This window comes from Gobio gobio (assembly GCF_949357685.1).
Source record: "Gobio gobio genome assembly, chromosome: 3".
NCBI lineage: Eukaryota > Metazoa > Chordata > Actinopteri > Cypriniformes > Gobionidae > Gobio > Gobio gobio.
Genome location: NC_137099.1, coordinates 44188838 through 44212413, shown reverse-complemented (window position 1 = coordinate 44212413; position 23576 = coordinate 44188838). Strand labels below are relative to the sequence as shown.

The 23576-nt window shown below is 42.1% G+C and overlaps 1 protein-coding gene across 6 annotated transcripts; it reads right to left on the bottom strand.

The window, feature by feature from the left end:
* Window positions 1-209: 209 nt before the first annotated feature.
* On the bottom strand, window positions 210-22807 carry tcirg1a (T cell immune regulator 1, ATPase H+ transporting V0 subunit a3a). 6 transcript variants are annotated; one of them, XM_079813110.1, is made up of 21 exons: window positions 22580-22807; window positions 21441-21563; window positions 20882-20960; window positions 20533-20681; window positions 20323-20418; window positions 20175-20236; window positions 9384-9510; window positions 9217-9299; window positions 8992-9085; window positions 8116-8328; window positions 7736-7886; window positions 6900-7039; window positions 6091-6248; window positions 3612-3702; window positions 3411-3529; window positions 3064-3277; window positions 2852-2959; window positions 1525-1617; window positions 1236-1356; window positions 975-1146; window positions 210-624 (listed from the first exon to the last, which is right to left on the bottom strand). In XM_079813110.1, the coding sequence occupies exons 1-21, from the start codon at window positions 22796-22798 to the stop codon at window positions 534-536; spliced, it is 2703 nt and encodes a 900-aa protein (XP_079669236.1). In that variant the 5' UTR covers window positions 22799-22807; the 3' UTR covers window positions 210-533. The 6 variants fall into 6 exon arrangements, 5 of the variants coding, with proteins under 5 accessions (XP_079669236.1, XP_079669238.1, XP_079669234.1 ...); XM_079813112.1 differs by having other exon boundaries at window positions 20323-20429; window positions 22580-22760; XR_013816240.1 differs by having other exon boundaries at window positions 214-624; window positions 3102-3277.
* Between the last annotated feature and the right edge of the window lie 769 nt (window positions 22808-23576).

Sequence of the window (23576 nt, the reverse complement as noted above, 5' to 3'; positions counted from 1 at the left end):
AGATTTTGTATTAAGGAAACTAAATGGAAGCATTTTCTGGCCCCCTTAGACTTCTTTTCTCAGTGAGCATGTAATTTTTTCCTCAGTAGGAACCTCCTAATGCCCAAATGTTAACTCTGCACAGCACCTTCAAGGTAAGAGTCAAGTTTTCTTTTGCATTTAGACAGAAAAAAGGTAGTGAATGGGGTGTGAATAACCATGACTTTGAGAAATGCAAATATTCTCATTTAATAGTTACACAAAACCTTTATTAGTAGCATTGTGTATTTTGTAATTCATACATCATGTGTTCAGCATTTATTTTAGTGATAGTTCACCCAAGAATGAAAATGCTCCTGACATGCTGCCAGAGTCCAGTGAACATTCTTCAAAACTTTTGTTTTGCACAAAAAAGGCATACAAATTTGGAACAACCTGAGGATGAGTAGATGACGGAATTTCATTCCAAAGTGATCAAATCACTCTTGTATTAATTGGGTGATAACGTATTCAGCTCCAAAATGAAGTAGATTTTTTTTTTGTACAGGGAATATTTACATTTCCTCAAGATGCTGAATTGATGCAAAGGAGAAAGGGTTGAACTTGTATCCAGATCCACTGTAGAATTTGTTCTGAAACTCCACCCTGCAACAAATTGGAAAATAAATGTTTTACTCCTAATGAGTTTAATTAGAATTCTCTCTCTCTCGTCTGTCAGTGTTCTCATTGCTTTGCTTTTTTTTTCTTCACTGTGTGCGAAAATGGATGTGTGGCATGAGAACTGTGCAACTGTGTGAGTCCATGAGAGTTGGCAGCCCACATACAAAACTATTAAGTGGAGGTCGGGGTGGGTTGCTATTAACCAGTAAGTTTTATTTAATTAGAGAGACTAACAACCCTGCGGCATTCTGGTCAATCACTGCGTCACCCTAGTGGGTCCCAACACCCTGGTTGAGAACCACTGCACTATTCAGTTTGTGTGTGATTTTTCTCACCAGTGCAGACGTAGGGCGTGCAGAAAGGCTGACAGCCCCTCCATGACAAGCAAGATGGAGATCGTGAGCATGGCGAAGATGGAGAAGATGATCGACAGCACCACAGATCCCACATAGCCTTGCCACGAGAGTGAAATTCTCATCACCATCACCCAGAGAACCTCAGACAGCTCTAACACACAAATACAGAATTAACTAAGCACCTACAACAGACAATTTAACCTTTAAGTGAACATGTAATACTTGTGAGTATTTGCATACGTGCATGCGCGAGGCTGAGGGCCCACAGTCGAAGGTATGATGCAGTGTTGGAGATGCAGCCCAGGCAGTACTCTATGGTGTGGATGGCCTGGTGCATAAAAACCTCTGTCCAATCAAACTCCTGTAAAGGTTAAAAAGACAAGCATACAGTATTTCAGTAGCACTGCTACAGAGGAATGGAAAATGAACTCTGAATCTACCAGAATGTTACCCTTTCACCTCTCTCTTCGACTCTTCTAATGTTTTGCTTCATTTGAGGAATGGTGTTATGATCTTTTCTTGTTCTCACCTGTTCCTCTGTTCCCCTTCCTCCCTCTAGGTCTCCCAGTTGAGCATTTATAGAGCTGGTGTCTGTGACGAGGTGTTGCTGCTCTTCCTGTAACTGAAATAGAGGGCCAAGACCTTTTTTTAATCGGAGACTGTATGGGAGAAACTTCAAGAACACTCACATTTCAGCAAAAAGAGCCACACGCCTCTTTGGTAAGTGCATTATTGCTTATTTGCTCAAGAATATGTACATATATTAGCTTTTTTTTTACACTACTGGTTGAAAGTTGAGTTGGTAAGAATTTTTCAACAAAAGTCTCTTATGCTCACCCACATCAAAAATACAGTCAAATATTATTTAAACTAAATGTTTTCTATTAATATATTTTAAAATGTAATTTATTCCTGTGGTGTGTGAGTGTGACAAAGCTGAATTTCCAGCAGCTATTACTCGTCTTCAGTGTCACATGATCCTTCAGAAAATATTCTAATGATTCATTCTACAATTTGGGGTACTTTTCACATCCACGGATAATAACACATTTCTTTACAAAATCATATTTTATCCATTATTGGAAAACATAATCTCACAAATATTTGTATGCAGCCTATGTTTCAGTTTGTTTGAATTTTCAGTCGGTTTTTGAGTTCAAAATGAAAAAAGTGTTAAAGTAATAAATCTATTTCTGAAATCTAAATACTTCAGGAATTTTTTTTTTTAAATGTCAATTTAAATTAAGAATTTATAGAAAAAACCATTTGGCTGCAAAAGTTCTGTCAATTGACCGTTCGCAAAGACCCGCCCCGTTTAGTTACTGTTGCTATGTCTCTCACACCACACATCATCAGAAGGAATGTTGTTTCAACCGCGTCAAGACGTCATTGTGTTATTCTACGAACTCTCTTGACTGTTTTGTCGGACAAAAATTATGATTGGTCAGATTGCCTGTCAATCAAACTCCCGGCGAAGGGTGAATTATCTTAACCGAACAACTATCTTAACATCCCTGAAACTAAAAATGGTTTATCACAACACCCCATGACCAAAATCATAATGGTTCATAGTGGACATTTTGAACACAATATTGTAAAAGCTTTCATTTAAAAAAAAATATTATCTACAATAACCAACTGCCAGAGTCTATATTAATGGACCATCAGCTGTTACACTGTATGGTATATTATTATAGGTTGTGTGATTGGCCAAACAAAGCCTGCCTTTCAAAATGGTGAATTGTCAACTATGTTACCTGTCAACTAAGTTACTCTGTAAAGCCAAAGTAAATTCTTTAAAATGTATAGATTTTTCTTAAATCAAAGATGCCAGAACAGCCTGATTTCAAACTTACCATTCTCCTGTTATTCCTGTGCTTGAAATACAGGTAAAATGGTTTTCCAAGTAACAGCACCGGAACTGCTAGCAGCGCCAAACACAATAATACTCTCTGAACTATCACCTAAAGAGTGTGACAGGATATGGATGTATTAGTCACAGCAGTAAAACTGTAGTATGATATAAAACAAGTTACAAGAATCAGCGAATACTGAATGAGTCTCTCACTTGTCCTGTATAAAGTGGTGGGTTGTCTGGGTTCTCACCAAACACGAACATGTCAATGAAGTGGATCAGGATGCTGGGAGCGCGGTCTGAATCCTGAGGTCCAAACGCAATCCATTTAAACACCACCATGAAGACAAGGTACCCAAAAAGACACAGCATGAACACTAGCTCTGGAATCAACACCAGAAACATGCTGCTCACATCCCCTGTGTACCTGAGGAGAAAGTGTAACATTAAAAGGCTGAGGGAAAAAAAATGAATAAGTTGTAATCCACATAGAACCAGAACAGTTCACAAATATAAAGCAAGTAATGGAAGACCGAAATGAATCGTACTTTATGACTCACATGTAGTTGAAGAAGGATAAGCAGACTCCAAAAGTCATATGGATGACCCCGATGATGACGGACATCTTCATCTTATAGGAGTTGAGGAAGGTGAGGTGGTTACTGGCAAGGCTCCAGATCTAAGAACCAGTCAAACAGTCAAACCCAAGCCTCACAGTGAGCTAGACACAAGGGGGATTTGATTAAAGGCCTGGTGGTTACCGGGTCAATGCCGAATGGATACGGTCCCTGGAATACTCCAGTTATGTTGGGATCCAAAGTGAGGTACTGGTTGCTCCTCAGAGTTTCATCACTGAACCAGCCCAGAAGAAAGTAGACAAAAGTGAGCGTAAAATGAGAGCACATAGGCAAGCTGAAATGGTGGATAATTGATCAGGTTCACAGAGTCAAAGTGTGAACACATTAGTGAAATTTCACAGACAAAAAAGGTCCAGTGTCTACTGTCAAAAGTGTGCAGATGTATGGAGCACAGCTCCAACAGAAGTTTTTCAAACCAATCAGCTTTCTGCTGGTTAACGTGGAGAATCTGTGTCTAAATTGAACCATTTGCTAAATCTGTGTGGGGAAATCCTTCACCCTCGTGTGAAATTTCCAATCGCACCGATTCATACAAAGTTCTGTCATGAAACTCTAGATGGCGCAGGCTGATAGGTCCTCACCTCAATCTGCTTGCAATCACATCACTCTCTATAGGGCGCAGCTGATTGGTTCCTGCTGTATTGTTAGCCAAATTTCAGAAACCCTCCACCTTCCCCAGCTCCACCTGTATAGATCTGCTATGGGTAATTTATGTATGCTATATTGTACAGCAGCCTGCGATCTCGTGGGTGCTCGAGCCACCGGAAAAACACATTATATTCTCTATTCATTTTAACCAATAAAAATAGAAGCTTTTGCAGCTTTCACACACCACTTTCTTCTCGTTTTTTATAGTTCTTTTGAGGTTGTTTCTATGGCGTTATTTTAACGACAAATGTTGCGAGTGCATTATTGTAACTTGAGGGCGCTTCCATCTAATGAATCTCCGCTCACAAGCGGATTTCCTTCACTCTAGCACAAAACTGGACGCACACTTTCAAATATACAGTGGTTTCGCTCAGATTGTATGTGTCCGCGCTCAAACTTCCTGTGCATTCGTGAATCTCTACTGGCTCTTTCTCTAGAATTGTCTCTAGAAGCTTTCAACCACCATACTTTCACGAGTGACTGATGAAATAACAGTGAAGAAATTACGGATTCACCTTTGTTTCAAGAGAGCATTTTCAAGCTGATTTTAGTTAGCAAGTTCTCTAGTTGTTTTATTATTTAATAGTTATTTTTGAGTTAAGTGCTTATTGTAAATAGGTACTTATTGAATTCTATTTAGTGAACTACTACTGACCATCAGGTAGGCTATATATCAGCGAGAGCGCGACTCGCGATGAAACTCATGGACATGATGTGCTTTTTTTTTGGTTGGTAATGTATTTGCAGTGTGTGTGCTTCTCTTTGCGAAACACGAATAGCTTGAGTAATTCATCATCAACGCACCATCAAATCACAGTAGCCTAACAGTAGGCTATAATTAATAATATGAATGTTAAAATGTTTTAAGGGGCATTTTTTGCATATCTGTATAATTTGCCCAGTTATCATTTGCTCATGGAAACGGGTGAATAAAAATGTTTTTTTTAATATATATATTTGGTTGGTAATGTATTTGCATGTATGTGGGGTGGTGGTGGTATGGAGTGTGTGCACCCACCAGCAGAAACATAAATGGGTCTTTCTTGCTCACAGCAACGTGTCATGTATGTATTGGCAATAGCAAGTCCCGTACATGCTTTGCAGCAGCAATGACAGAAGCAGCGCAGCAGGTCTATTCCGCCAAGATCAAACATATCAACATTGTCATACCCATTACCACGCCAAACACGCCCGAGAGTTGTCATGACAGAACTATTGAAAGGACTGGATTTCGCCTGAGAAAATTTGCGGTCACATGTATTATTGTTCTGCAAATTTTCTCAGGCGACCTAATCACTGTAGTAAAGAGTCACACCCTCATGTCTTTCCAAATCAAACAAGACGTTTGGTTCATCTTCGATTTCTGCCCCTCCATTGGAAGTCTGTGCAACCAAAATGCTAACCCTCAAAGTTATTAAAGGCATCGTAAAAGTAATCTATACTAATTGAGTAGTCTTCTGAAGAAACGTTATCGCTTTATATGATTAACAGGGTTAATTTAGGCTTGTTTTAATCACATATAATCATTGACAAATGCACATAGATGGAGCTAATATAGGAAGTTCTTTGTCTTAATGCTTTTATGAACTAAAGTGTAAATGTTTAATGTTTTGGTTGAGTGGACTTTCAGGGGAGGGACAGAAATATCTCAGTCTTATTTGGAATGACATGAGTGTGAGTAAATAATTATTTTTCATTTTTGGTTGATCTAACCCTTTAGTCTATCTTTACAAAAAAACGATTGAACATATCCACCATTATTGCCCAGGAAAGATACCCTTGTCCTTAGAGCAAAATTAAATATTTTAGTTAAAATCTACCTTATTGTGGGAAGCAGGCCGTGAGAATGCCGGCCTCGCCCCATTCTCATGGCCCCTCAGCCTCGCCCTGCTTGTCACACTTATATTTAACCTTTGCCTTGGGTTTAATAGTGTGTGTGTGCGTGTGTGTTTACCTCCAGTTATAGTGCTGCATCATGGGTTTGAGGTGCCAGCCAGAGGAAAGAGGACTGAGTCCTTTACTGAAGCACTCATTATAAACAGCCCCAGTATAGATGGAGAACAACCCCATCAGAAGGATCAGATACCTCCCACCAAACAGCATACGCCAAATCTAAAAGAGACGCACCGAATAACTAACTAATTCTGTACAACCCTAAGTACATTACAGAAAGTGATGGAGAAAAATAGACGGATACAGTACGGTTTAAATGTGGGGGTCAGTAAGATATATTTTTTTATATAAATTAAGACTTTTGTACAGCAAGGATACATGAAATTGATTAAAAGTGACAGTAAAGACATAAAGTTACAAAAAAAATACTTTTGAACTTTCTATTCATCAAAAAAAATATATATTTCAACAAAAAAAATTAAGCAGCAAAACTGTAATAATGATAATAAGGAAAGTTTATTGGCCACTAAATCAGCATATTAGAATGATTTGTGAATGATCACGTGACAGGATGAGGTGACACTTTAAAAATTGTTTAAATTGTAAAAAAATATTTCACAATATTACTGTTTTACTGTAGTTCTGATCCAATGAATGCAGCCTTGGTGAGCACAAGAAATATATACTGACCCCAAACTTTTGAAAAAGTAGTGTACAATCTCAAAGCTGAAGAAAGATGACCAGTATACTTGATATTCTTAAAAAAAATTAAGAGACTCTTAATGTATAGTATGTTCTATTCAAATGCTTTTTTCCATCTTGATGGCAGCTGTAAAGATTATGATATGTACTGTATAAAATGAAAGAAACCTCATTAGTGCTATTCCTCATTTTAGGGTCTCTCTCCTCCAGAACCATCCACAGGGCAGCCAATGTCATGAGTAAACCGTGACCAACATCTCCAAACATCACCGCAAACAGGAAGGGAAAAGTAATGATGGTGTACACAGCTGAGAAGGGAATACACACACACACACACAAGACATTTACCGTGACTTACCGTTTTTATAGGTTCATCTCAAGCAACACCCTCTCATATGGAGATTTCTACCAATAATAATAATTCACTGTGAAAGGGATAGTTCACCCAAAAATTGTCATCATTTACTCACCCTCATGTCGTTCCAAACCCGTAAGACTTTAATTTATCTTCGTAACACAAATGAAGATCTTTTTGGATGAAATATGAGAGCTTTTTGTCCCTCTGGTGACAGCTATGCAACTACCACTTTGATGCTTCAAAAAGTTCATAAAGAGATCATAAAATGAATCCATATGTATTGAGCAGTTTAGTCCAAATTTTCTGAAGAGACTCGTTCGCTTTACATGATTAACATGATTTACATCATGTAAATGTGCCAGATTTAGATATAAAGTGACCGTGACCATATAAATTTTGACTAAACCACTAAATTCATATAAGTTTTATGATCTCTTTATGAACTTTTTGAAGCGTCAAAGTGGAAGTTGCGTAGCTGTCAATGGAGGGACAAAAAGCTCTCAGATTTCATCAAAAAGATCTTCATTTGTGTTCCGAAGATGAACGAGGGTGAGTAAATGATAACAGAATTTTCATTTTTGGGTGAGCTAACCCTTTAAATGCAACTTTAGGTAACTATGTCCATGTGACGGTGTGCTTGTGTTACCTGGATTAACCTCTCTGTAACTGGCCACACCATAAGCATCCACTATGTTCTGGAAGCTGGAAGTAAATGTGTTGGTGTTAAAGAGTGTTGGAGGAGATGTGGGTGCAGGTAAACGGTTGTAGAAGGAGTCTACACTGCTACCGCTTTTTCTCTAAGAAATAGAAAAAAGAAAAGACAATACGAATACGCTATTGTGAGATTGACTGATTTGAATCCTGCTTTAAATGAGTGACCTTTGGTGCACTATTATATAACTTAGTCATCTAAAAAAGTATGACAAGTGTGTGCTCCGCAATTCTTCTTTAATACTTAAAAATCAACATTTGACATCTCGGTGATGTATTTCATGTGAAACAGTTTTCTAAATAGCCTTTTCTCACCGTTCCTTCTATCAGAGCGCTCTGGAGCAGAAGCAGTTTGGCCACAGGGCACCAGGCCTCTGCGATGAGACACTTGTCTGTGACTGAAGGGCTGCAGAGGTTAAGGACCGTCTGCACAGCTTTACACTTCTGCACTCGTATCTTCCACTGTGGCATCTGACACACACAGCGAGACAGCAGCTGCTGCATATACTGCTCCGTCTGAGACAGCACCTGCAGACAGACGAGAGGGAAGTTTGAGAGTGGACCTAAAACTATTTAAAGTCAAAATTATATAACTTTTATTTTTTTATGCACATTATTCCAAATAATATACACTACCATTCAAAAGTTTATTTAATGTTTGTGAAAGAAGTCTGTTTTAAGGCTGTGTTTATTAGATCAAATGATACGATTTTAAAATGCTATTTATTCCTGTGATTACATTTTTCCAGAATTATTTGATTAATATAAAGTACAAAAGAACAGCATTTATTTGAAATATATATATTTTTGTAATAATTTAAGTCTTAACTGTCACTTTGCATCATTTTAATACATCCTTGTTGAATTAAAGTATTATTATTTTATTTTTTTTTAACATTTGAATAAAGCGTGTACTTTATTTTCTTCTCTAGTTGAATATCCTGTTTTACTTGGAAATGCATCAGATTATGAAAGTAAAATAAGTTAACTTATAATGTGTAATGTTTTGCTTAAAAAATGTGCTTGTACCATTTTGTTTCAAATTAGTGCCACTTGATATTCTTATCTATGTAATGAAGTTTATACATTGTAAGTATGTCTGAACTATCTAAATACTTTACACTGTATGCTCTTATTTCAAAGAGAATGTAATTATACAAAATAAAAGGATAAAGGGAACATTTCAGTCACCGTTTTGATATCTACTATCCTGCTTTCCAGCCCCTGAAGTATTACTTCTCTCTCCTCCAAGCCCTCTGGATACACAAAGGTGTGAGTGTGGAAACTACGAATAGAGAGATACAGATTATATATTACTCATGTATAAATGGAAAAGATGGGGTGGGATTAATGGAAATAATGTGATATCATGACTATAGTAAGCTATAATTCAATTTAAATAAGCAAAGACTGTACCAATCACAGATCTTCTTTACTTTCTGCCCAATCTGCTCTCCCCAAAAAGAGATCAGAAAGACAGTCCACTGAATCATCTCTCCCTGTGAGCAGGAAAAACGTTTATGGCCAATTGACATTTTCATCAAAATGAGTTTCTGATTCATTTTAATGTAACACTCTCTTACTGTGTCTGGCACTTCCAGCCTCTCCTCCATCTCCCAGAAGTCTACAATGATATAACCACGACAGGCCCGCCATAGCAGCCTCTCAAACGATGGAACCTTCCATGGATGAACCACACCAGCAACAAAGCTTTGCAGGAAAGAATTCAATAACATTATTAGTGTCTTGTTACATAGTTTTCACATTTGAAATGTGAAAATAATATTACAACTTATTGCAAAAAGGTGCGCTCACATTTACGTTGATCTGCAAATTTTTGCTAGCAAATTCTAGTCATTTCAATTGGAATTCCATGCGATCGGAAGTTTCACGCAACAGTAAAACATTTCCCTGAGCAGATTTCGCCCATGTTCACACAAATTTGCCACACTGACCAACAGAAAGCTACTTGCTTTGAAAGCGATTTTTGTGCAAGCTGTGCTTCATACATTGCTGACAACGGACCTTTTGCCCACAAAATTTCACAAATGTCATGTCACTGTACTCTGGGTGAAATCCAGTAATTCCAAAAGCAATCCATGTGTTTGGGAGTTTCTTGTGAGGGCAAAAAAGTTCCCCACGCCGATTTCACTCATGTTCAAGTTGGTCACCCAACTTCGCTGTGCTGCCCAACACAAAGCAACTTGTTTGAAAGGGACTTCTGTATGAGCAGTGCTTCATAAGTCTCTCGGCTATTTACAATAGACAGTGGACTTTTTTGCATGCAAAATTTTGCTAATGTGTCCGCACCTTAACACAGTGTTTCCCAACCTTGTTCCTGGAGCCATACCAACACTGCACATTTTCAAACTCTTCCTAATCAAACACATGATTTAACTCATCAGCTCATTAGAAGAGACTCCAAGACCAGAAATATATGGGTCAGATAAGGGACATCCAAAATTTGTACTGTTAGGCCCAGATCACACCGAACATGTTTTTCAGGTTCGAAAATGATTGAAATGGCTCAGTGATTTACTGCAGATCAAGTTCTGAACGCAAATAAAATATTAGTGTCACTGTTACTGGTGAAGAAGCTGTCGGCAAACAAAATATTGAATATATTGAAAATGATAGTTTTGAGACCATATTTAAGAATATGAATATGAGCCAGATGCTGAATGTACTGGGAAATGAGCTCTGACGAGGACAGTGATGGTGGTGTGAAACATCTACTCAAACTGAAGCCTTCCAAACTCCGAAAGGTAACAAAATATGCTTTATTTTATTCTTCTGTAATTGGTACTCTAATATCAGGAGAGTTTTATATTATCACGACGGTAGAGATCCATTCGTATTAGATATAGATCCGGTTCGCTAAAGATCCAAATATAGCCCCGTTTCCACCGAAATTACCCGGAACAATTTGTCCCAGGAACTCTTTATCATAGATATCTATAATAAAGGCTAGATGTCTCGTCCGCGCTGCTGGCCAATGGAGGTCGACGTCCGCACCTGGCGGCCATCTTGTCACAGGCAGCTCGCTCACTCGTAGCACTGTTTTCATGGGTGCTTGCACTTTTTAAATAACCATAACTTGCTCAATTTTCTACCGATTTTCAAACTGTTTGGTTTGTTATAAACGTCAGAGATGTAGTTATGACACTGCATACTTATGAAAAATTATTCATAATTTGTTCAAGCATCCATAATTATAGCCACGTTAATAACGTTTATAAGAAACCAAACCATTTGTAAATCCGTCAAGATTTCAGTGAGATAAGAGTATTTTTGTTCATGCAGATCATCAGGTACCACAGAGCCCTACCTGTGACAAGATGGCCGCCAGTGATGACGGTAGAGACTCCGCCGTAAGACATCTTTCTAGCCTTTATTATGGATATCTATGCTCTTTATCCCTCAGACCTGCTGCTGTCTGCGTTTAGATTAGTCCGGTGACCTAGGATTGCGCGACTTTCCAGAGCACACTGGATTTCGTCCTCCGCAAATAAAGTCCATACATACCATTCTCATCTCCGTGCATCCCACAACTCTGTCTGACGCATGCACTGTTAGCCTAGCTTAGCACAAAGACTGGAGGTACATGGCTCCAGCTAGCCTACTGCTCAGTAAGTGACAAAATAACACCAACATTTTCCTATTTACATGTTGTGATGTGTATAGTCATAGCGTGTACAAATAACAAGGTTACATGAGACACAGCCATATAAACGTATACACACTGGGGACTATATTCTCAGAAGGCGCAGCACTGCTCTACTTCTGCGGAGTGCGGAGTGATTTGCTCGCAGGACCGGAGAAGCCCCGCTGTTACGTCTGTCAACAAAACCAACGTGACTAGGAAGATAGTAGCGAACGTAACTGTTGCATGGCTGACTTTGAGGAATTGTCAGAGGATTTTTACTTTGTATCAAACCAAAATCCAGAACCATATCGTTTTGAGCCACAATACACAGACAAGGAGTTACAAACTTTGGAAGCTGATAGACAAGACGCTGAATTACCTCTGGCACCGCTCATTTGTTACTGTGACAGTCAGAGCCAGGGTTGCCAACTCTCACGCATTTGGCGTGATACTAACGCTCTCACGCTTCCCAACTTAATATCACGCCAAATTGCCAAACCTGCTTTTGATATTAAACAAAGTCTAAGCTTTTACTTTTTTTTTTTTAAAGTTTTGATTCAAAATTCAAACAGTAAATAGCGTTTTGGCGCTAATATGGCATTAATAAAGCCCCAGTATTAAAGATCATTAACTAAAAAAAGTTGGTTTAGGGTTTAGTTACCCTTTAAAGCCAGAGTGTTGAAAAACGGAGTTGCGACATGCTCTTTCATCTCGCGGCGACGCGCGCGGTCACGTGCTTCAGCTTCACAAGCTCTCAATACTTCTAGCGCTGTGTCAATACATTTGAATGGCTTGATACACAACAGCTCAGCTTTACAAGTGTTTGCAGCAAGTTTTGGTAAACAGTACAGCAAAGTGGGCATTGATTATTACGTCAACCATACAGGATTGTTTTATAATGGAGAGTGATGGAGATGCAACATTGTTAACATTAATGTTATTGTTCTCTTTCATCATCTCGTGTTCGAGATCCACCTATGGGAAGGGCATCCGTACCTGACCTCTGCAGAAGCATCCAATTGCACCAAGTCTGACAAGACAGGCAGGAGCGCACAGCCAATGCCCGGTAAGGCCCCACCCCTTACCTGCGGGCATATATAGCCTGCACGCGCTACTGTACTCCAGTTGACATTCGCTTCTCGCGATCTCTGCACTGATACAGCTAGGTCGAATTTGCGCTGCTCACTTATTGTCTGCAGGAGGAAATATCTTCGGATCAGCCTCCCCCGGGCGTGACAGTTCCTATTCTGCCAGTTTCTCTGTGTCTGCTCTCGGAGCCGCCCACGCTCTTCCTCGTCATTCCTGTTCCACGGCTGCCGCCACAGATTTGTTCTGAGTTCTTCGCTGGTATGTCGCTCTCTATTCCTGCTTCTTTCCGGCGGTAGTTTATCACGGGCCTGCCCGGCCGCGTGTGGTGCTCTTGCCGCTATGATATTCACCCTTTCTGCGCGGTCTGCTTGGGCCTCAAGCACGCGGAAGAGGCCATAGAGAATCCGGAGAACTGCAGTCACTGCCTGGTGCTGCCTAGTTACTCCTGCGACGCCACCATAAAGTTGCTGCTACCCAGTGGGACATAGTGACGACAGCCCGCCACCGGGGACCTCCCGGGGCATGGCTGCTCTTGTCTGGGCTGACCAGCCCAATCCTGAGTTCCCCGAAGAGGACATCTTTGCGGGAAACCCCCCGCTCGCCAACGATCCGGCAGGGTCCGGTGATGACGACGATGCGGGACTTCTCATTCGCGCGAATTGCGCTGCAGCATGCCTATTCGCGTCTTTGCATTGACTTAACATGAAATGTAACTTAACATGTAAATCACTCGCGCAAAGCGCTTCATTCGCGTCCGGTGTGAACGCACCATCAGAGGACGAGGACGCCATCCCGCCCTCTGGCATTCCCCAGGCTTGCGCCCCCGCAGCCTTGCCTCAATCCATCTTCCTGGATGTGTGAGCGAGCGGCCGCTTGTCTCAACATCGGCTCCACAGAGCGCCACCAACCAGGAGAGGGATATTTACGACGGTAAAATGCTGGGAGCTCCCCTCGGCCTGAGGTAACAACTTTCACGTTCTCCTAGCGTGCGTTAAGCACACACGGCATTACTGGAGCGACCCGCTCGACTTTAAACACGGTCTCGCGGGTCTGGAGGTTAAAATATGGCGGCTCTTGGCATGGGTTAACCGCCCGCTATTGAGCGATCGCCAGGCACCTCAACCCAGTCCAGGGAGGGCTGCTCGCCCTGATGAACCGTTTTTCTGCTTCGGTGCACCAGGCCAATCCTCTGCCTTGGCTGTTAGGGCCCTAAATGTCTCCTCCTCTCCGCTTACCAGGCGGAAATTTTGGACGACCTGGGCCAACAGCTAGGGATCTTCCTCTCCTGCACTATGGAAGGAGATCATCACGGTTTACAACCTTGTTTCTCCATAGCGCTCGTCAGACCTTTCAAACCTTTGGGCGCTCCATGGCGCTTTGCTTTGTTGGATGTGACCAGGAGGAGGAGGAGGACGAGGCCTTCAAGTTGTGCCTTCTTAGGAAGGCGGCCCCAAGCCAGGCGCGTTTGCCTAATTCCCCGGCCCCGGGATGTAACTTTCATCAAAACCGTTCTCGAGCGACAAGCTCTTTGAACTCTCTTTCTGCAGTAACCCTGTCCAAAAGACGGAGGGTTTCTTCTGGAGGGTGCCCCCCTCCCGTGGCTGCCCAGCCTATGTGTTTAGTGGATGGGTTGTGTCTCCCCTGCGGTGTGGTGACACTGCTTTTGCACTTTCCCTCACAACAGACCCCCTGTCTGTTGTGAGGGAAAGTGCAAAAGCAGTGTCACCACACCGCACATACTGTGTCCCCTCACTCAGCTAATAAAGGCTTCGGCCCCAGTTTTCCCAAACCCCAGTGTTTTCCCGAAAACAAAACACACAAAAACACGTTAAATCAGACGAATCATATTAATTCGTTACAGAGAGATACCCTCTCTCTGCAGGGAAAGCACTTTTCTCTGCAAAGAGTGGACAGCTCTCTGAACCCATGCATGCCGTCCCTAGTTTCTCCACTAGAGGGCGTCATTGCACCACAAATAAGCCAGCTGGGCAAACACGAAGCCAGCACGGCGCGAGTGGGCACGCTCGCGAGCCGTGTGTCTGCTTCGCAAGCTGCAGAACCACCCGTATGGGTATTGCGTACAATATCGCAGGGTTATATTCTGCAGTTTGCAATGAAACCCCCACTTTTCAGCAGCGTTCGTTTTTCTCACACAGAGGAAAACACGGCGCGCGTTCTGAAAGAGGAAATCTCCTCTCTGCTGAGCAAAGGTGCGATTCAGGTGGTAGCCTACCCCCCAATCTGATAAACCAGGGTTTTCATTCTCGTTATTTCCTGGCTCCAAAGAAGGACGGTTCCCCCGTCCTATTCTGAACATCAGGGTGTTGAACAAACATTTGAGGAAATACAATATCAGAATGTTAACTCATGGTTCGCTCGCCCGCGCCATAAAACGGAACGACTGGTTCACATCGGTCGATCTGAAAGATGCTTTTTTCCACATAAGCATTTATCCACCTCACAGGAAGTGTCTTCGTTTCGCCTATCAAGGCATTTGTTACGAATTCATGTTCCTGCCGTTTGATGAGTCTAAGCCCTCGCAGCTCCTGTCTGTGTGCGGAAGCGGGCTTGACTCCCCTGAGAATGTCTGGTCTACGGATCCTGACATACATAGACGATTGGCTCATCATAGCCGATTCGAGGGGAAAGGTGTTGCAGGACACCTGCCGCGTGCTCGCGCACATTACATCTCTGGGCTTCAGGGTGAATGTGAACAAAAGCAATTTTACACCCAGCCAGAATGTGATATTCCTGGGCATGGAGCTTAACTCAGTCTCCATGCGAGCGTGTCTCTCACAGGAACGCATTCTCTCTCTGATGAACTGTCTGTCGCAGTTCAGAGAAGGGGCGAGGGTGCAATATCGCACATGTCTCAGGCTACAGGGTCTTATGGCTTCATCTATCCAGGTTTTGCCACTAGGACTCCTGAGAATGAGGGCGTTCATGAAGTGGGTTTTGTCACTACATTTCAGCCCGTTACACGATCTCTGTCGCTCGGTAACAGTGACGCGCACCCGCGCGGCAGCTCTGCGCCACTGGAAGAGCGTGGACTTTTACGCACAGGGCGCCCCTCTCGGGACGGTTATGTTGCGGAAAGTTGTGACGACGGATGCGTCCTTAACAGGCTGGGGTGCCACCCAAGAGGGCAGAACTGTGAACGGTTTGTGGCCGAGCAAACTACGTTCAGAGCACATAAATTATTTAGAGCTTCTGACTATTTGGAAGGCTCTGAATAATTTTCTGCCCCGTCTGCAGGGACATCATGTGCTCGTACGCTGAGACAATACCACGGCAGTGGCTATATCAATCGTCAAGGCGGCGTGCGCTCGTCGAAACTCCATGCTCTAGCTTACAAGCTTTTGGTATGGAGCAGTCAATTTTTTCCTGTCGTTACGCGCGACTCATGTTCTGGGCATTCTGAACAGAGGCGCGGATCTTCTATCGAGGGGGAACCCGCTCTTCGGAGATTGGCGCTTCCATCCTCAGATAGCAGACATGATTTGGATGAGATTGGGACAGGCGTCCGTAGATCTATTCGCCTCGCGCGAAAACAGCCGTTGTCCTATGTTCTTCTCGCTAAAGTACTTGGACTCGTCCCTCGGGGTGGACGCACTGAGTGCTGCTGTATGCCTTTCCTCCCCTGTGCTTGATAATTCCAACACTGGCCAGGGTGAAAGAGGGGCACCTGTCTCTCATCCTGATAGCTCCCAGGTGGCCCAAAGCGCCCTGGCTGGCGGAGATAATTCCTCTGTTACATGCCTAGCCGTGGCGCCTCCCCCTCCGCACAGACCTATTGTGTCAAGCGAACGGGGAGATTTATCACCCACACCCGGACAGGGTAGCTCTCTGGGCTTGGCCCGTGAGAGGGCGAACCTCAGCGCGTTAGGGCTTCCCCCGCGCATGGTGGCTACTATACAGAATGCCCGGGCCGTTTCAACACGGTCCTTATATGGCTGTAAGTGGCAAGTGTTCGATGAGTGGTGTGATGGGCGGGGTCTCACGTCATATCAGTGCTCAGTTTCTTATATTTTGTGTTTCCTCCAAGACCTCATGGATAAAGGAAGGTCCTTTTCCACTATTAAGGTCTATCTGGCAGCTATTTCTGCTTGTCATGTGGGTTTTGAGGGCTCAACGGTTGGGCAGCATCTTCTAATCCGCCGATTTATGAAGGGTGCCCGTCGTTCGTTGCCAGTCATTAGGGGAACGATCCCTGAATGGGACCTCTCCATGGTGCTGGAAGCCCTGTCTCAATTCCCTTTTGAGCCTCTGGGGAATATTTCCCTAAAGTTGCTGTCCTTCAAGACAGCCTTGCTCTTGGCTTTGGCGTAAGCCAAACGTGTCAGTGAGTTACATGCACTCTCGGTTCACCCCTCGTGCATTAAATTCTCTCTGGGCGGAAATAAGGTTTTGCTTAAGCCTAATCCAGCCTTCATGCCGAAATGTTTTCCTGCGTTCACATCGGAGGTGTTGGAGCTTTCCGTTTTTCACCCTCCGCCCTTTTCCTCCGCGGAGGATCAAAGGCTGAATGCCCTGTGTCCGGTCCGTGCGTTACAGACATATTTGGCTAGGACCAGTGCTTTCCGGAAGAGTGATCAACTCTTTGTTTCATGGGCTCCTCCCCACAAAGGGGATCCCCTGTCTAAACAATGCCTTTCACATTGGTTTGTGGACGCTATAGTTTTGGCTTACGAATTGAAGGGAGTGCAACCTCCCAGGGGGCATCAGAGCTCATTCCACGAGGGGCTTAGCCGCCTCTTGGGCTCTGTTCAGGGGAGTATCACTGCAGGATATCTGCTCTGCTGCCAGTTTGGCTTCTCCCCATACGTTTGTGCGTTACTATAGGCTGGATGTCACCAGAACCTCGGTAGCACATTCAGTCTTGGGGGTGGGGTCTTCCTGACCCTGCCTTCTTTTGTGTGTGCCACACACGTTTCATGTCGTGCTTGCACACCGCAGTTACGTGTGTGCGTCCGTTTGGCGGGTTCATGATTATGAGACGTGTCAAGCACCGCCCCCTTGGGGGTGACCGTCTTTTTTCTGGCTAACAGGACCTCACTGTGAGTATATTGGGCAATCGGGGAGCTGTCCATGTCTCTCCCATAGGTGGATCTCGAACACGAGATGATGAAAGAGAACAATAGGTTACTGTCATAACCCCGGTTCTCTGAAACATCGAGTGGAGAGATCCACCAGCCTTGCCCCGCTTGCCGCACGAGAAGCGAATATTCTTACTGGAGTACAGTAGCGCGTGCAGGCTATATATGCCCGCAGGTAAGGGGTGGGGCCTTACCGGGCATTGGCTGCGCGCTCCTGCCTGTCTTGTCAGACTTGGTGCAATTGGATGCTTCTGCAGAGGTCAGGTACGGATGCCCTTCCCATAGGTGGATCTCTCCACTCGATGTTTCAGAGAACCGGGGTTACGACAGTAACCTATTGTTTTTTATTGTATTTAGCCCTCAGGTATGTGACCATACACCTTAACTATTTTTCAATTGAATAAATATTCTATATTTTAGTTCAATAATATTTATTTTAGATGACTAGCCTCCTGTAACAGCGCCATTAGCTAGATCTAATGTAACGTTAGTGACACTATTTCATGAATAGGATGGTCACTACTGTATTGCAGTTGTTCCGGTGCTCCATGTATCCCGCTCTGTAATGTTAGTATTGTGTTGTCAAGAACGCGCTCTGACTGTCACAGTAACAGACGAGCGGTGCTCGAGGTAATTCGCCGTCTTGTCTATCAGCTTCCAAAGTTTGTAACTCCTTGTCTGTGTATTGTGGCTCAAAACGATATGGTTCTGGATTTTGGTTTGATACAAAGTAAAAATCCTCTGACAATTCCTCAAAGTCAGCCATGCAACAGTTACGTTCGCTACTATCTTCTTAGTCACGTTGGTTTTGTTGACAGACGTAACAGCGGGGCTTCTCCGGTCCTGCGAGCAAATCACTCCGCAGAAGTAGAGCAGTGCTGCGCCTTCTGAGAATATAGTCCCCAGTTTGTATACGTTTATAATATGGCTGTTTCTCATGTAACCTTGTTATTTGTACACGCTGTGACTATACACATCACAACATGTAAATAGGAAAATGTTGGTGTTATTTTGTCACTAATTGAGCATTAGGCTAGCTGGAGCCATGTACCTAGAGTTTTTGTGCTAAGTTGGGCTAACGGTGGGTGCGTCAGACAGAGTTATGGGATGCACGGAGATGAGAATGGTATGTATGGTCTTATCTAACTCTGGGGGATACAGTGAATAAGCAAAAGTCCCAAAAAAGTGGAGTGTTCCTTTAAGGGTTAACATTCACATTTTTATCTTTCCTTAGATCGCTAAGGCAAGCATCACTATTATAATGATAGTTGCCCTCTCTCTTTTGAGGTGTGATCTAGAGGGCTGCATTGGGATTGAGTCCCGCCGGGTCCCGCGGGACCCAACGTAAATCTCGCGGGAGCGGGCGGTTTGAATTTTGCTGCGGGCGGGAATGGGCGGCTAAAAAAAACACAGCGGGAATCGGCGGGATAGGGAGGTTGCCTAACGACATGATGGAGAAGATGTCAATAGATGATGTAGAAAAGAACCTTAAACGAGGTATATACAGCACAAAAGCTAAGCAAGGAAAGTCTGACATTTGGAGAAGTTTCTCAATTGTTTTGGTAGGCAAAATCATGCGGTATAACGTTATATGTATCCACATATTGCGCAGCTGGCAAATACATAGCTACTTGATCATACCTCACCAAAAACGCTCAGCACTCCCTGCAGGTCAAGTTGACTGTTTGGTGTTTTTGACAAACAATACATAGAAGTTTAGTGAGTGGAAATGGATTGTTTCTAAATGTCCGTTTGCTATTTTGTGTTCACATTACGTTCTGTTGAAGCATGTTTTCTCAGGTTTCCTTTCAGTCGGTCACGTTCGACGTACGTCGGAACTGACCGACGAATTGGGATCTGTTTTTTGTTTCTCAATCTGTTTTTCTGTTTTCTGTTTTGCAAAGCAGTCTATTTTTATGTGCAAAGTTTTTGATAAAAACGAAATTATATTTGAATGTATTTGTCTTTTTTTTTTTTTTTACATGCAGGCCAGGGAAACGAAACAAACAACCCCATGAATCTCTTTAATAATATCAATACAAATACGTGGTTTTTTTTTCCTGCGGGACGGGAGAAGACACAAAATCAATGCATCTCTATTATTGTGCGGGAATAAATTCTCAGAGTTTTGCAGGTGCGGACGGGAGTGGACATACATATTGCGGGAGCGGGCGGGAGTGTAACACATACGTTGCGGGAGCGGGCGGTAATGGTCAGAAATTCGGCGGGTGCGGGCGGGAGCGGGATGAAGAAAACAGTCCCGCGCAGGGCTCTAGTGTGATCACATTAGTGATATTTATATAAACGGTCCGTTGTCCTTTGTGTAAGGATGTATGAAGCACGGCTCCAACAGAAGTCACTTTTAAACCAGGCAACTTTCTGTTGGCCAACACGGCGAGTTCACATGGCCAACCTGAACATGAGTGAAATCTGAATGGGGAAATTTTCACCCTTATGTTAAATTCCCAAACATGCGGATTCCAATTTACATGACTGGATTCCGCTGAGCAACAGTAAATGTGACTGAACCTTTAGTTCCTCACCTCAAACGCATATCTTGCCTGCTGTCCAATAGTGCTGTGGTCTCAAGAGTTGGAGGAGGAAGCTTTAAAGACATTATGAGAAGATTTGGTGAACATCTGAGCGACATCTCTTGGAGGTAAGCATGATGAGAACTGGATTTTTTTTTACCTGTGAGGTTGGTAGTAAAATGCTCTGCTTCAGGACCCCTCTGTATTGGCTGAGCTGGATCAATTGGTTACGTAGACTATCCCGGTTCATTGACACCTACATGCAAACTGGGTCAAGATCACCACTTGCACTACATGTTTATAATGATCTCCTTTTCTGGAACACAAGATATTCATGATTTCTAAGCCTATTTCTCTTTCCTCCTCTCACCTCTTTGAGTTCTCTGGCAAGTCTCTCGCTCTCCTCCTCAATGGAGAGCAGCTCTCTTGGCAGTGGGGCTGATGGGATTGGCGTGGCTGTTGGTAGAAGCCCTTTCAGAGGAGGATAGAGAGAACGACTGATCTCTTGCTCCAGATATTCTAAGGAATAAGGGGAGGGGAAACGTGTTGAGGATGTGCACAGTCAGGCTACACTGATTATGCTCCAACTCTTTAAAGAGTTGTCAAAGAGTGCCTGGAAATAAAAACAAAGTGACTGAAATAACGGGGTAGCTTTTCACTGAAAGGTAAATATTTATTGGTTACATAATAATAGGGGTTGGTTTTAAAGACAGACTTACTAAAGGTTTTCTCCAGCTCTTCACATCTTCTCACTTCTGAAACAAACTTCCTTTGAAAGGCATTCACATTTGGATTCAACTGAGAAAATTGGGTTTAAGAGAGACAACAACAAGAGGGATAAAGAGCAAGAAAGTGTAAACGTACATATTAGAGCACACATTTTTATATGGAAACTTCATATTTGAAAGCTCTGCCAATGTCTAGGCTCTTTGTTCTCTTTGTTGGGACTACTGTTCGAAAGTTTGGGGTTGGTGGGATTTTTTTTTTAAATAAGTTCTTTATGCTCACCAAGGCTGCATTTATTTTTTATCACAAATACAGTAAAAACTGTAAGTAATATTGTGGAATGCAAACAGTTGTACTGTTTAATATTTTTGTGGAAACAGTGACTTTGTTTTGGGATTCTTTGATGCAATGAAAGCTCAAAAGAATAGCATTTATTTCAAATAGAAATCTTTTTTTAACCATATAAAATTCTTAACTGCTGATTAAAAGTATTAATTAAATAAAATTATCTTACAGACGTCAAACTATAGTGTATCCATTAAACTAACTCACGTCTCTGAATTCGACTAAGCCCAACTCCCCGAGCTCACTGACACAGTTGTAAGCCGAACCTGCCTGGAGGAAAAGCTGGACCAGGCACATCTCTTCACTTCGGAAGAGGCTTCCCATGGTAGCCTGAAATAATGTGTACAAATATCAACAATAACAATGTAAACAGTACAAAAATGAAAGTAATTGAGAGATAAGCATATTCATATCTTGCAAATTTAAGAACAAATGATAAGTGTGTTTATATACAGTGTGACAGTAAAATTAAAGGCCATTATTGGGCATAGCGCAACATATTTAATAGGGTAGCTTGTGCTTTTCCTAATTTTGATGCAAAAAAGGATTGTACACTGAAGGGTTGCATATGACAGTGGTTAGTTGGTAATCTAATTGAGATTTCATGGGGGATTCACCCACCATGTGATGAATACGCTCATGAAAGAGAAACAGATCCTCAATTAGAGTCATCTGAAACTCATCTGAGATAAGACCTGTAGCTGTGATCAGTACTTTATAACACATTATAAGAGAATGATATGGATCTGTATTGATTATTGATAGGACCAGGGTCGAGTCTTTTGATTGTTTCTGCAATTAAAATGTAAAACTATACTAAATGCATTGGAAATATGAATGCTCATAAAGATTTTAGCATTGAATGATAATTTGTTCAAACTGTTACACACCCTTTATAAACAAGTAGACAACGGTATTGCAGCAAGGCATTTTCTCGATTTTACCAGACAAGTAAAGCAGTAACGTTACAAGGAGACCCCTTTGTCTTCCAGGACAGTGTAAAGGGTGGTGAAAGTATACATTTATCACTTTACATATTTAATCGAAATGGTGTGTCTTTATGATAATTATTCTAGTCTTTAGAATAATCATTACGCTCTTTGCGTAACGTTAATGCAGTCTTGTTGCTCAGAGTAAAATAGCGGCAGTGTCCCGTTACTGCAGCAACAACATGGCGTAACAACATAAACAAAATCCGCCAACAGAAATAAATAAGACATTACTGTGAACTGAACAAACGATTAATTTGCCGTGGAATAGGTTTTATAATATGCAGTATTTACAATTTATGGTTTCAACGAGGAGCTCTAGGTCAATTCAAATGCGCATTAAACTGTCGATCTTACCGTATATAAGAGACAAGGATCGATGATAAATCCGAGATGATCGATGTTGGGGAAATTAATCATCCACAATTTGATCTCATGGTCAGTTCTATTATCAGGCTCTGCGATGTAAACAGCGGGTCTTTGAGCTCGTGGCCGATCATTACTCCAGCTCCAGTCATTGCCATGTGATTCAGCCAATGAATTAGACCTGCAACAGCACACAAGCCAAGAGCACATGTACCATTTACCTCTAAACCCAATGAGAAGCTAAATAATGAGGAAAATAAACATGTTTAGATGATGATTAGATAGTGAAAGTAACACATAAATGATCTAATGTTTATTTGTTTTCAGAGTTATTTTTGATGCAAAATATAATGAAACTTGAAAAATGTCAACGTAATGTGAGAAGCAATACAATTTAATTCAAAAGTAAGATCATAAAAATAACATTTGCAATGGCAAATGTAAGAACCAGCCACACAAAAAATAGGCCTAGAAAATGTCTATTATTATTCACCAAGATACTCAAAAGTATAAAGTTAAAGGCACAATATGTAAGATTTTGTATCAAAATATCCCAAAACCACTAAAAGAGTGTTATTTTGTTGAGTTATCCCAGATGTTTCCAAGAATGTTTAAATCCAGAGAATAACAAGCCTTTTTTACCAGGACACAGACACTTAATTTAGCTATATGCATCTATATATTTATCTATATATATATTCATCAAAAATATCTTAATTTGTGTTCCGGAGATGAAGGTTTTACGGGTTTGGAACGACATAAGGGTTAGTCATTAATGGCAGAATTGCCATTTTTGGGAGAACTAACCATTTAACTTTCAAATGGATGAGAAAAACTACCCACATATCATGTTTAAAACACTTAGAAGTAGGGGGAGACCGGGGACGGTTGTAACACTTTTTGTTTGAGCATCAGTTTTTTAATAAACTGTTATCCCCACCCAAAACAAGGCTAACTGTTTTAGCATGTGGATTTGAAGTTAGCATAA